The sequence below is a fragment of the Myxine glutinosa genome, chromosome 12, assembly GCF_964187855.1.
Source record: "Myxine glutinosa chromosome 12, kmMyxGlut1.1, whole genome shotgun sequence".
In the NCBI taxonomy this organism is placed as follows: domain Eukaryota; kingdom Metazoa; phylum Chordata; class Myxini; order Myxiniformes; family Myxinidae; genus Myxine; species Myxine glutinosa.
The window spans coordinates 33,789,243-33,803,574 of record NC_136272.1 but is presented as its reverse complement, the minus strand read 5'-3'; the positions used below and the strand labels follow the sequence as shown (position 1 = coordinate 33,803,574).

Here is a 14,332-nt window from a genome sequence, read left to right as displayed (position 1 = left end):
CCAGGCCACAGAACGTGTGGTCCATTAGGTGTACTGGTGCAGCAACAGGTAGCAGGGTGCATTGCAAAAGTGAAACCGCACAGCTCAGTGTTCCTGCACACTCCCCTCAACAAAAATAATGGGTCCATGTGTGGGGAGGAAAGACAAAGCAGAGAGTTAGCGGAGGAAAGGGCACAAAGGTACACACAATACAAGGCAATGCAACATGAGGAGCACGGGCGAGCGAGCGGAGAAAGCTCGTCCCTAACCGTTCGTAACCCCCCATGTCAGCCTACACTACCCTTGCCCTTCCCTGTATTTACACTTTACAAATTCCGTCTCTACGTCTTGTCTCTTCTATCCCCCATCTACGCCAAATTCGTCATCCAATCCCTCCCAAGAAGGAAGAGATGGAATACACACATTGTCTCATCCCGTCGAGATGCGTCTCACCATCCAAACATTTGCAAAATCTGGTGTGGAGTTCCGTCTCCTTGGTGAGTGGATGTTGCGAAGACATTTTCATCCTAACTATACTCTAATAACATTAACTCCTTTAAACTACCCGGGGTCTTGCCCTGCCAATTCAATTGGCCTCTTTAAACTATGTGGTTCTAAAAACCAATTCCCATTGACCCACCCTGTGATGCCTTCCAAATTTGGGTCTCACTCACCAATCTTTCAATACTGTGCCTTCGCACAATTTCGGGGCTGGGTCGTGTGGCTCCACTAGCAGGTCCAACTACCTCCGCACCTCCGCCACTGAAGTCGCCACCCGAGCTTACCTTGCTCCTTACCACTACCCTAAATCGGGGAAGGCCCCTCCCGGCTCTCTCACCCCTCTGATGCCCTCTCTGGCATTGGGCTACCCGGGTCCTCTCCTAGGATCCTCGGGTCCCACTGAACACGACTCTGACTCTAACTGGCTCCCAGAGCCTACCTGCGGCCTCACCCGGCCGACAGACTTCCAGTGGCGGAGTGCCCCAATAACTATACTCACCAACAGGCCCACACGCCCAGCCATTTCCACAGACTCATGCACCAATCAAAGCAGTACCTTGCTACTACCTGCACCACAGGTGTCATTATCCAACAATTTACCTAGACCCTCTAGCTAACTTTAAACTACCCTCCCCGGGTATTCATGAAGGGGTCCATCTTCCCCCATCCACTCCTTCGCACCATGCACTCCACACCACTCATTCCACACCATTTACTCCCACCAAGCATTCTACACCAAATATTTCCCATTTGCACACCATGCAAGTCCATTCAATCAACACAATTCCATTCGTCCTCAATACACCACTCATACATCACCTCTGGTCATCCCCGACCAATTCCTCATTTGCTCACCCTCACCACAAAGTTTCCCATTCAATTCCTCATTTGCTCAAACTCATCACAAAAATTCTCAATCTCAAGCTCATACACACAGCATCATCTAACTAACTACTTCCCTCTAATACTCATGCTTTCCCGTCTTCCCTTACACTAAGCACACCCTCGTCATTATCATCCATCTAATCTCTCTACGTCCCCTCTACCTGTACAAAAGTCACTACTTAAATCTCATGTCTCCTATTGTCATCTCTAAATCCCTAACAATTATCCTAGCCCGCCCTCAGCTAGTTTTCACTGTCACCCCATAATCTAAAGCTCATGTGCCCCAACTATGTGGTGAATGGCGAACTGCCATCCCTCCACACCGCGTACCATTCCCCAATACTACTGCCATTTGTCCACTATACTTGAGCCTCGTCGGGTGGGAATACATTTTCATCACGGCTCGGCTTCGCAAAGCCGAGCAATGCATGCGGGTGGTTGGTCTCCTGTTGGTTGGGTCTGTCCGGCATTTTCGATTCTGGCGAGGAGGCATGCTTGGGCCAAGGTTCCAGGCACCATCCCTACGCCGAGCCTTTCGGTCCCCGGCACGATGGCCCAACCTCCCCCGGTCGGAGCACCGCACCCGCCAGGGGGCGAAGGTCCGAACTCTCCTTACCCCCGTTGAACCGTGCTGGTCGCCTTTTCCGCGAAGGCGCGGCACCGACCATACAGGGCGGGGCCCGGCACAGATCGTGCACGCCGATCCTTGCGAGACCACCGCGGCAACGATCCCCGCCAGTCCCCGCAGCACACAAAGCGCACCACGCACCGAGAGCTCGCATCGGCTATTCGTCGCCCTAAACGCTAACCCCCCAGTCTGGGTCGAGTCTGGGTCAATTGGATGAAAATTGAGGATATTAAAAATTTGGCCTATGTTGACCTTTTGTCCTATGTTGACCTCAAAAATAGATGGTGGTTGAATTCAGTGACCATATATATAAATCCTCTTAGAAGTTCAAGTCAATCAAATGAAAATTGGTGATTTTAGAAATTTGGCCTATGTTGACCTTTTGGCCTGTGTTTACCTAAAATATAATATGTGGTCGAATTCAATGACCAGATATGCAAGTCCTCTTCAAATTTCAAGTCAATTGGATGAAAATTGAGGATTTTATAAATTTGGCCTATGTTGACCTCAATTATACTTGGTGGTTGAATTCAGTGACCAGATATGCAAGTCCTCTTCAAATTTCAAGTCAATCAGATGAAAATTGAGGATTTTAGAAATTTGGCCCATGTTGACCTTTTGGCCTATGTTGACCTCAAATATACTTGGTGGTTGAATTCAGTGACCAGATATGCAAGTCCTCTTCAAATTTCAAGTCAATTGGATGAAAATTGAGGATTTTAGAAATTTGGCTTATGTTGACCTTTTGGCCTATGTTGACCTCAAGAATACTTGGTGGTTGAATTCAGTGACCAGATATGCAAGTCCTCTTCAAAGTTCAAGTCAATTGGATGAAAATTGAGGATTTTAGAAATTTGGCCTATGTTGACCATTTGGCCTATGTTGACCTCAAAAATACTTGGTGGTTAAATTCAGTGACCAGATATGCAAGTCCTCTTCAAATTTCAAGTCAATCGGATGAAAATTGAGGATTTTAGAAATTTAGCAAAGTTGAGGGCCTTTGGCTTATGTTGACCTTTTGACCTATTGACCCCAAAAACAATAGGCTTCTTGCTTTTGACCATCTGTACCATTTGGTGAAGTTTCGTGAAGATTGGTTGAAAATTGTGATCTGTAGGCCGGTGATAAACAAACAGACAAACAATCAGACAGAACCACAAACGGAACCGACCAATATACTTGAAAAATCTTCGATTTTGCAAGTAACAAGAAGACGTCATGCGGAGCACGATACTTGCAAAATACGCCCTCCCCCCCCCCCAAGAAAAAAAATTCCATTGATACAGCAAATTGTCCATTTCATCAAGATTAAAATTGACAATCTTGATCAAGGTTCGGGTCAATAGGAAGAAAATTGACGATTTTTCAGACGAAAATGATGATTTTGGAAGGTTGACCTTGAGTTGACCTTTGACCTTTTGACCTCAAAAATAGTTTGTTTCCCAATTTAGTGACTCGATATGCAAATGTTGTTCAATTTTCAAGTCAATCAGATGAAAATTGACGATTTTATTCAGATAAAAAGTGATGATTTTGGACGTTTGACCTTGAGTTGACCTTTGACCTTTTGACCTAAAAATAGTATGTTTCCCAATTTAGTGACTCGATATACAAATGTTGTTCAATTTTCAAGTCAATCGGTTGAGAATTGATGGCTTTTTAGATGAGAATTGATGATTTTTAAAATTTGCCCTTAAGTTGACCTTTGACCTAAAAATCAATAGGCTTCTCAATTGGGACGACTTATACAACTTGGTGAGGTTTTGTGACGATCGGTGTAGAATTGTGACCTGTATGCCAGTGACAAACAGACAAACAGACAGACAAACAGACTGAACCACAAACGGAACTGGCCAATATACTTGAAAAATCTTTGATTTTGCAAGTATCAAGAAGACATCATGCGGAGCACGATACTTGCAAAATCCGCCCTCCCCCCTCCCCAAGGAAAAAAATTCCATTGATACAGCAAATTGTCCATTTCATGAAGATTAAAATTGACAATCTCGATCAAAGTTCGGGTCAATAGGATGAAAGGTGGCGATTTTTCAGATGAAAAATGATGATTTTGGAAGGTTGACCTTGAGTTGACCTTTGACCTCAAAAATAGTTGGTTTCCCTATTTAGTGACTCAATGTGCAAATGCTGTTTAATTTTCAAGTCAATCGGTTGAGAATTGACAGCTTTTTAGATGAAAATGGATTATTTTTAAAATTTGACCTTGAGTTGACCTTTGACGTCTTGACCTCAAAAATAGTATGTTTCCCAATTTAGTGACTCGATGTGCAAATGCTGTGCAATTTTCAAGTCAATTGGTTGAGAATTGACAGCTTTTTGGATGAAAATTGATGATTTTAAAAATTTGACCTTGAGTTGACCTTTGACGTTTTGACCTCAAAAATAGTTCATTTCCCAATTTAGTGACTCGATATACAAATGCTATTCAATTTTCAAGTCAATCGGATTAAAAATGGCGAGTTTAGAAATTTGACCTCCAAACCTTTGACCTTTGACCTCAAAATCAATAGGCTTTTCAATTGGGACGACCTATACAACTTGGTAAAGTTTCGTGATGATCGGTTTAGAATTGTGACCTATCGGCCGGTGACAAACAGACAAACAGACAAACAGACAGAACCACAAACGCAACCGACCAATATACTTGAAAAATCTTCGATTTTGCAAGTAGCAAACAACCAGAGTGAAAACTGAGTACTCCCTTTCAGCGTGTGTCATCGCCCGGTCCCCTTCGGTGCCCGGCGATGATGTCATGCAGCCTCTGGAGGTGGAATATGAAAGGAGCAGTGTACAATATTGTAACTATATTCATGAATTAATGTAATATTATGACTATATTGATGAATTAATGATATAAATTCAAATCAATGTGGATGTCAATTAAAATCAATACAATTATATAAATTCAAACTAATGACTATATTGATGAATTAATATAATGTGATTAAATTGATGGATTGATATAATATTCTGACTTAATTGATTAATTCATACATTATTGTGACTATATTGATACAACAAACAACAACAGGCATTTTAAGGCCATTTTCCCTGCAAGAGCGGGGGTTAGCCTTGCGGTCCCCATGACAATCTTCTCCAAATTGTCATGGTTCTATTTTTGAGGCAATGTTTTTATGGCCGGATGCCCTTCCTGACGCCAACCCTTTGAGTCGCCTCTTACGACACGCAGGGATACGGTGTACCTATTCTAAACCGGGGTACACACCGGTAAACCGGGGTACACACCGGTAAACCGGGGTACCCACCGGTTTGATGTGACTATATTGATGAATTAAAATAATGTGATTAAATTGATGGATTGATATAATATTATGACTTTATTGATAAATTCATACATTATTGTGACTATATTGATGAATTAAAATAATGTGATTAAATTGATGGATTGATATAATATTATGACTATATTGATAAATTCATACATTATTGTGACTATATTGATGAATTAAAATAATGTGATTAAATTGATGGATTGATATAATATTATGACTATATTGATTAATTCATACATTATTGTGACTATATTGATGAATTAAAATAATGTGATTAAATTGATGGATTGATATAATATTATGACTATATTGATTAATTCATACATTATTTTGACTATATTAATATATATATATAATAACCACATTTAGAGGCCATTTTTCCCCGCAAAGGCGGGGGTTGGCCTTTTTCGGGAACCATGGTTGTTGTTGTTTTTTGGTCCCCTTTTTGAAGCAATGTTTTACGGCCGGATGCCCTTCCTGACGCCAACCCTTTTTGCCGCCTTTTTTTTTTTTAACGACAAACAGGGAATTACCAGTGAACTGGTACTCAATTAGCCGACCTCGGAAGGTATGACAGGCTGAGTCAACCCCCCTGGCGTTAATTCGGCGAGTCGACCGGGATTCGAACCCAGGATCCTAGGATCCTAAGCTGGCACCCTAGCCGCTAGCCCAACACCAGGGTTCGACGAATAATATTACGACTATATTGATGAATTAAAATAATGTGATTAAATTGATGGATTGATATAATACTATGACTATATTGATTAATTCATACATTATTGTGACTATATTGATGAATTAAAATAATGTGATTAAATTGATGGATTGATATAATATTATGACTATATTGATTAATTCATACATTATTGTGACTATATTGATGAATTAATATAATGTGATTAAATTGATGGATTGATATAATATTCTGATTTTATTGATTAATTCATACATTATTGTGACTATATTGATGAATTAAAATAATGTGATTAAATTGATGGATTGATATAATATTATGACTATATTGATTAATTCATACATTATTGTGACTATATTGATGAATTAATATAATGTGATTAAATTGATGGATTGATATAATATTACGACTATATTGATTAATTCATACATTATTGTGACTATATTGATGAATTAATGTAATTTTATGACTTTACTGTATTGATGAATTAATTATATAAATTCAAATCAATGTTTTATATTGATGAATTAATTATATAATATAAATTCAAACTTAGAAAGTATGTTGATTAATTTATATAAGGTGATTAAATTGATGCATTTATATAATATCGTGACTATAGATTATTTAATGTAATATTACGCCTATATTGAAGGATTATTATAAAATTATATGACTATTGTATGAATTTCCTTTTTATCTTTTGGAATCCTCATTTCATCAAATTTAATGTCACAACCAGAGATTAGTTTTAATGTTACTTCGCTTGCACAGCCTAATAATTTAACTTGTACAGCCTTATAACTTAACTTGTACAGCCTTATAACTTATTTGGCACAGCCTTATAGCTTAGCTTGCACAGCCTAAAACACAAGCAGGAAGCAGATGTTCAAATATCTTGTTATTATTACTCTTGGGTATTATAGTATGTACTTGGCCATTACGGGATATGCTTGTGTATTATGGGATGTTACCATCAATGACTCCATTGTGAAATCACATTCCTCTTCATACTCTGTACAGCCTCCTCCACCATGAAGCTTATCTACCGTAGGATAAGAACAGCAAGTTCCTATTACCCCGCACATGCAAAGCAAAAAGTGGGGTTAAGCAATTGCTTCACTTCTGTCTGTCTAGAATCTACAAACGTCAGTTTACCATCGAGGAACAACTTCATTTCAATGGAATTTAATATTTTGAACACGAATCTGAACATGAACATGAATATGAAAACGAACCTGTATTTTAGCAGCACAGCACTTTGGCCCTGAATTCGACCCGATTGCACATGCGCAGATAGGAAGGAGTGAGATCATTGTCTTATGACAGACATATCTGCCTGTCTGGCAGTGAAACAAAATTAAAAATCATTCCAAACAGGAAACGCTGTTTTAAGGATGTTATAAAAGACAAAAAACAACAGACACGAATAGCTAATTTAATGTTAGATAAGGTGATGTAAAAGACATTTTTTTCTTTGACCTTTAAAATCTTTATTTTATTTCAATTGAATGATATACTTGAACATTGTAGAATACAAATCGTCTTATTTACTATTGAAAACCTTCCGTTTAGCAGTACTTAGACAAAATATGCATGCCCTGAGGGCAGAGTGACTATTAGAAAAGCTGGGAATCAGCATTCACATTGTCATGCCCTGAGGGCAGAATGTTACGGCCTGCAGCACACCAAGCCAAACGTGAGCAAACCGGCTTTATTTATGGGTTATAACAATCGGAAATATATTCATATACATAAATAAGGAGGAAACAAAAAAGGAAGAAGAAAAGGGAAAACTTGACTAGGCCAGCACGAGGGTGAAGGAGTAGGCAACGAGGAAGCTGGAGGGTGCTGCTAGTTTAAAGGGCTGGGGCGACCTGATGGAATCACTTGGAATCCGGCCAGTCCCAGTGGAGAACCTGCAGTCCGATGGTCTGGAAGATGTCAGACGAGAACAGACCCAGACGATGAGTAGGTGGGCGGTAGCGTATCCTCCAGTGTCAAGCTCAAGGTCAGATCGGGGATCCAAACTGGAGGAGGAGCCACAGCAATAGTTCGAGGAAATATGTCATTCAATGCAGCTCCCCCCAACCCCTTCAGTAGGCCACAATCCAGACCTCACAGTAGGCCCCAATTCAGGCCCAACGGTAGGCCCCAATGCAGGCCCCAATGCAAGCCCAACCGTTGGCCCCAACGCATGCCCGACCGTAAGCTCCAATGCAGGCCCCACAGTAGGCCCCAATGCAGGCCCAACCGTAGGCTCAAATGCAGGCCCTAATATAGTCCGCAAGGTAGAGATACGGCAGCAAGTTCTATCAAACACCACCTTCAGGTAGAGATACCGCAGCAAGAGGTTGATCCATCACCACCTTCAAGGAGACGTACTGCAGCTTGAAACTCTACAACAAGCAAAAGGCACTCAGCAATGAGCCCTCCTCAAAATGGCCACTTTCTCTTCCTCTGAATCAACTTCCTAGTTCTCTCCCAGGCCCCACGGCCCACACTCAATCATAGGCTTTATACCACTTGATCTAACTCAGAGGGGTTGGGGGTGTGGGGGGAGGGAAAGGGGAAGAAGCAGCATCAGAGAGAAAAGAAAAGACAGACTGTAACAAGAATAACTGTTTATGATTCTGCATTTTGACAAATATGGCGGCGCATAGCACTGTGTGGTTTCCATCATGCGTGTTATTTAAGATTCACGAACAAAACAAACATGGATCGTGCTCGGAAACGCAAGGCGAGAGTTTAAAAGGCTCTTCCCATTTTCTTTTTCTCAAGGCTATGTGGGGTAAGTTGTTCTATGAACCCTCCAGTTTATACAAAGTAATTGTTTGTAAAAGGAAAGCTGATTAAAAGAGAGAACCATAATTTTATCTATGTACTATACATACTATATTACCAAACGTAATGGAACAGGAAGGAAGTATTTAGGGTTAAAGCCTGATCAGATATCTCTCTTTACCTCATTGGTTCTTCATTTCAATGGAGATTTAGTAGCGACTTGCACACCTTGAAATATCATGTGCTGCTTTGCATTGTGGGAAAAATGTGCACAACCAGGTACAAAGGGTTCATTGTATGTTTGGGTGTGCTGTCCCAATACTTTTGGTATCATAATGTTGCTCGGGGTAGCTGTGATGGTAGTATGCTTACCATTGACCTGTTTCATTTGCGTTCTATCCCTGCTAGATTTAACTAAAAACTGCCATTCTGGTGAAGTGCCAGCAGGGGGTGCTGCATTTTAGAGCACACAGCCTTGTAGATGGTTTGGCAAAGCCAGATGTTCTGCATTTATATTGTTGTCGTGAAAGATCCCATAGTTCTTTTGAGATAAAACACAGTTGGTTGGGGGGCCTTATGTGGTCAAATTGATTGTTTAGTGTTAGTAGTCTAATGCGTTATGACAGGCCAATCACAAGCTCATGAATGTATTACTTGTGTTTCCACCATGCTTGAGCTAAAAGGTTATCTTAATGTTTAAAACTGGACCTACAGGGTGAGAGAGAGAGAGGTAATGAAGGCTGAGGTTAGGGGTTAAGGTCAGTCTCAGGGCAACATCATGACAGACTGTAATGCACCATTTACCACAACTGAGGCTTAAAAGAGGTGGTATTGATCCCATATGCGCATAAATAAGGCACCTATTGGTTTACCAAAGGGTTAATCTGCTGGTTCTCTGGCTTCCCTCCCATCCCTTTTGTTCTGCGGTCTTCCAGGAGTTTGAGGGTAACTCTGATGGCATGACGGTTGTGGTGAACCGCCTCGCCGAGCCGCTGCTGGCTCGCTACGTCCGCCTGCGCCCGACTCGGTGGAGAGAGGGCATTGCTCTACGGCTGGAGTATTATGGCTGTCAGCTCACAGGTAACCGCTCCACATCTTGTTATAGCAACATCCAAAGCATGCCACAACCTGCCAAGGCATGTCGCACCATGACATATACCAGGCCGGTCATGCCAACGTGACATTACACTATGGTATAGCAGGCCTGTTATCCTGTGCCTTGCCAAGGCATATGGCATCAATACCACATTGCAACTTATGTCATCTAACACCAGAGCATATCATGTCACAATACATGAAACTATAGTGCATCGCAACATGTCTCATTGAGGTACATCTTAGCAATGGACTCCATGCCATATCAAACTGCTCAATGTCATAGCCCAGCCATAGTGTTTACCATGATGATTTACACTCGATCATCCACAGCATCTTTTCAACCTAGTACATTAAGGATTACATCATGTGTGAACACCAGTGAAGCCAGTCCGCCAAGCATCCTTGCAGACACAAGCCGATTGACCTGCAGGCTCGGTTCATGGTGATGTGTGGTGAACGGTCGATCAATACCGAAGGCCAGAGATCGTCTACTGAGCTCCTTTTATCATGAAATGTTAATGTTTTGAGTGAAGGTGTGCTCAGAGGGATTTGGTGTCACAAAGGGGGTTGTGTGAGACTGAAAGGAGAGGGCCATTGGGTGGAAGATTTGCTGAAGGGTGAGATTTTGCAGCTCATACGGAAGGGTGACGCATAATGATGGTGATTAGGTCATAGCAAGTCTGTCGTATGACTCATTTATGGCCCATTGCTGTTGTTGTTGTTGTGTAGCCCTGGACAGTTCTCTCAAACAAGCCCGCGGCATGGAGACAGCCAATCGATCTCCCAGGAGCGGCCCAGAGATCCCCCACAACCCGCCTTCACGAAGTCAGGGCCATACCAGAGTTAGAGAGGGAGAGCGAGAGAGAGAGAGAGAGAGAGAGAGAGAGAGAGAGAGAGAGAGAGAGAGAGAGAGAGAGAGAAGAGAGAAGAGAGAGGAGAGAGGAGAGAGAGAGAGAAGAGACAGAGAGGGGAGACAGAGAGGGGGAGAGACAGAGAGAGACAGAGAGAGAGAGAGAGAGAGAGAGAGAGAGGAAGAGGCAAGAGGCAAGAGGGAAAGGGCTCGGCACTCTAACCATGACCGCGCTGCTCTGAAGAATCCGGGCAGCAGGAAAAAATGGGGAATATTTGGCCCCGACTTGCGTTGGGACGTGCAACCACCGCGAAGAGGCATCCCTGATAGTTGTTGCTGCATTGTTGCCCAATTGTGTTGCATATGCATGCGGTAGAGATAAGTAACATTGAAAGTATAGAGCATTGGAGACAAAATGGCAAACTACTGCAGATCAACTTCCTAATGGAGTTTTCCTATCCTGCTGATTAGTTGTCCTTTTTGAGGTGTCCTTTTTTACATTATTTGGTTAATAAGCAATCGTGCCTGCTTATCCCCATTTCCCTCGTTTCTCCTGCAGACTTCCCATGCTCAGACTTACTGGGAATGATTTCGGGTCGAATTCCAGACTCCCGTATCTCAGCATCATCTGTGCAAGGTGCGAACTGGGGTCCAGGAAGTGCGCGCTTGCTCAATCCTCGTTTTGCATGGTCACCTCGTGCTCATTCGGCATCTGACCAGTGGTTACAGGTGAGGGGGAACGTGTCTGGATTCCAGTCTTCGGTCTGGCTTATCGCTGTGGTAACTCTGTTCACGAACTGTTTGTGTGTTCTCATAATACCGAAAGAAGTACTTTAAACTTTGCTGTTACTGTGCTTGATTTGACAAAGGTTTTGGTTGTCCCCATGGAGGTTGACCATCTCAAGAGCGTAGATGTTTGGGCCAGTGCCCTTAACTTGATTTCCTGAGTGGGTTAAGTATATAGGGTCAGTGCCTATCTCATTAGGATCCTTCTGGGTATATAACTGTTTTGGTGGTCCGATGAGACTCAAGAAAAGGCGAGAATTGGGGGCATGTTTTTTTACGGCGTAGCCCGCAGGACAATGCCATCTGGAATTTGCGTGTGTCTGTCTATTCCTATTGTGTATGTATGTATGTATGTATGTATGTATGTATGTATGTATGGATGTATGGATGTATGTATGAATGTATGTATGTGCCTTGTGCCGGAATTTTGCGGGTTTATTCCCATTAAAATCCATTTAATTTGCAACTTGGTCGGATTGACATTAAATTTTCATGATCGGGGCGCTTCATTGTGTAGAATTTTAAATAATTATGACGTCATAGGTCACGTGGTATGGGTGACATCATGGAAAAACCAAAACCTTTGCACCTCTCTAGCTCCAAAACCACTCCATGGAAAAAAAAATGAAAGGTGGCTCATTCTAAAGTACTCCCCATGGGGAATAACATATGTTAATGATGATGTCATGGGTGCCTTCATTATGACATCATAAATCGACAAGTAGAACGCTTGATCTGATCAGTTTGAAATTTCTTGAGCGTGATCTAGGGATAAGTTGATCGAGGAAAAAAAATTGATGACATCATCGGTCATGTGGTTCGGCAGCCATATTCTTACGGCATAGCCTGTAGGGTAATGCCGTCTGGAATAGCGTTTGTCTGTATGTATGTGTGTCCCTCACAAACTTCAACCAATCAGAGCTGAGGATCTGGTCACATGACAGCAGATCCTCCACTCAGCAGATCCAAGCCCGGCTACGCGTAGTTCGATTATCTGTCTTGTTATTTTGAGAAATATATGGCCAGCCCGATCGGTGCTCACTGAGAATGGGCATATCTGGCAATAATCCGAGGACAAATACATGTTAATGGCTTTTGTGAAGCTTTACCTGTTGAATTTTGGTTTTATAATATAATTGTTTTCTGGTTAAAAAATTTTATTCTGGAATAGGGGGTAGAGCAGCAAGATCCGCACGCTGTGACCCTCTCCCCCGCCCTTGATCTGCCAGTGAACTCTTTGTGGTGAGCTTCAATGTGATATTTGATTTTGTTTGAATCAGGTTGATATTTGGCCTAACAAAGCTTTGATTTGAGCATATAAAGGTCCAAGTTAATTAGAATTGTGACAATCATGCTAAATTAAAATATTATTCCACTGTCTACGCAATCTGGGACACTCGGACTTCCCTCATCGAGCATGTGAAGCTAGTAGGTCCTCAACTACTCAAGGCACTGCTTAGACTTAGACCAACACCTCTGAAAGGTATCACGTAGAAGATTATGCAAACACACCTCAAGTCAAATCCTTCAGTAAGCCTTGCTATATTATCCGGTCATGGGATCTTCAGGCCAGTTTCACATTGTTGAACCGCAACAGAACAATGGCATGTCACGTGTGATGTTTCATGTTTAAAGCTGGGGTATTTGTTAGGCAGGATCTTGCACATTGTACTTCTGCGCTGAACTGGTACTGAAAACCCTTCGGTTGCAGTGCAGTGGTTCTGAACAATTAGACTTTCCGGAAAGCAGCCCAGAAATCCAAAAAAGGGCAACAGCCGCCCCGATTATGGTCCCTCGAGATTTGTCCCGGCGGTTTCCTTTTGATGTTGCTTAAAACCACAGGTGTGGTGTGTGGCCGTAGGCATAACGTGGCCTTGCCTAGAATGTAGCCCACACATTGCGTTGGAGTTTAAAATTCTCCAAATTTTGTTTTTTATTTATTTTGTTGAGTTAACGATTTGAGTACCGAACGGTGGGATTCGGACATTGGATAACCTAAGCTCTGCTACATGTGGAAAGCAGTGAACGTTCAGGGTGTGTAAAGGTAAACGGAAATATGATGTTTTTGGGAAATGGGGAAGATGTGCAGAAGGTTCTGGGTGATGTACGGTTCATGGGTTGTGTGTTTTAGAACTATGTGGACCATTCAAAAGGTTCTACAAACAAGACCCTCACACCAGACAAAGACACAGCACAAAACATTTATTGCAGAGTCCACATTTAATTAAAAATATTTTCACATGTTTTCCTACTTTGTGCATATATATATATATATATATATATATATATATATATATATATATATATATATATATATATATATAAATACTAGTAGGGTCTGCTTACACATTGTGTAAGCAATAACACCGTGCTTCATACGGAGGTATATAATAAATAGAAGCTTTATGACTATAGGCAAACATCACCGACCTGCTGCTAGATATGAATTTAGGTTTATTAATTTATTGATTTATTTGACAGACACGTTTACTGTTTTTGCATAAATATTGAGATTTTTATTTCACAGTTTACAGTTATATAAATTACAATTTTCAAATGCTAGATATTGATTGAGGTTTTCTTTTTTTTTAATGTATGCGTTTACTTTTTTTTACGTAAATAATTTTCATTTACGGACGCTTTCTGACGGTTCTGGGATTTTTGTCCCTGCCTCCCCCCCTCTCCCCCTCCCCTTCCCCCTCCCCCCTTCCCCCGTTTTTCCCCCTCTCCCCCCCCCTCCCCCTCCCCTCCCCTCCACCTCCTGCCCTCCCCTACCCCCCTCCACTCCCTCCCCTCCCTCCCCTCCCCCCCAT

The 14,332-nt window shown here is 41.9% G+C and overlaps 1 protein-coding gene across 1 annotated transcript in view; it reads left to right on the top strand.

Moving 5' to 3' along the window:
- Nucleotides 1-14,332, top strand: part of LOC137437982 (neuropilin-2) — a gene marked incomplete in the record, with an annotated part of 78,558 nt that overhangs the window by 46,742 nt on the left and 17,484 nt on the right. The window contains 2 exon segments of the mRNA XM_078766703.1: nucleotides 9,721-9,865; nucleotides 11,293-11,462. Coding sequence (XP_078622829.1) covers nucleotides 9,721-9,865; nucleotides 11,293-11,462 — 315 coding nt within the window.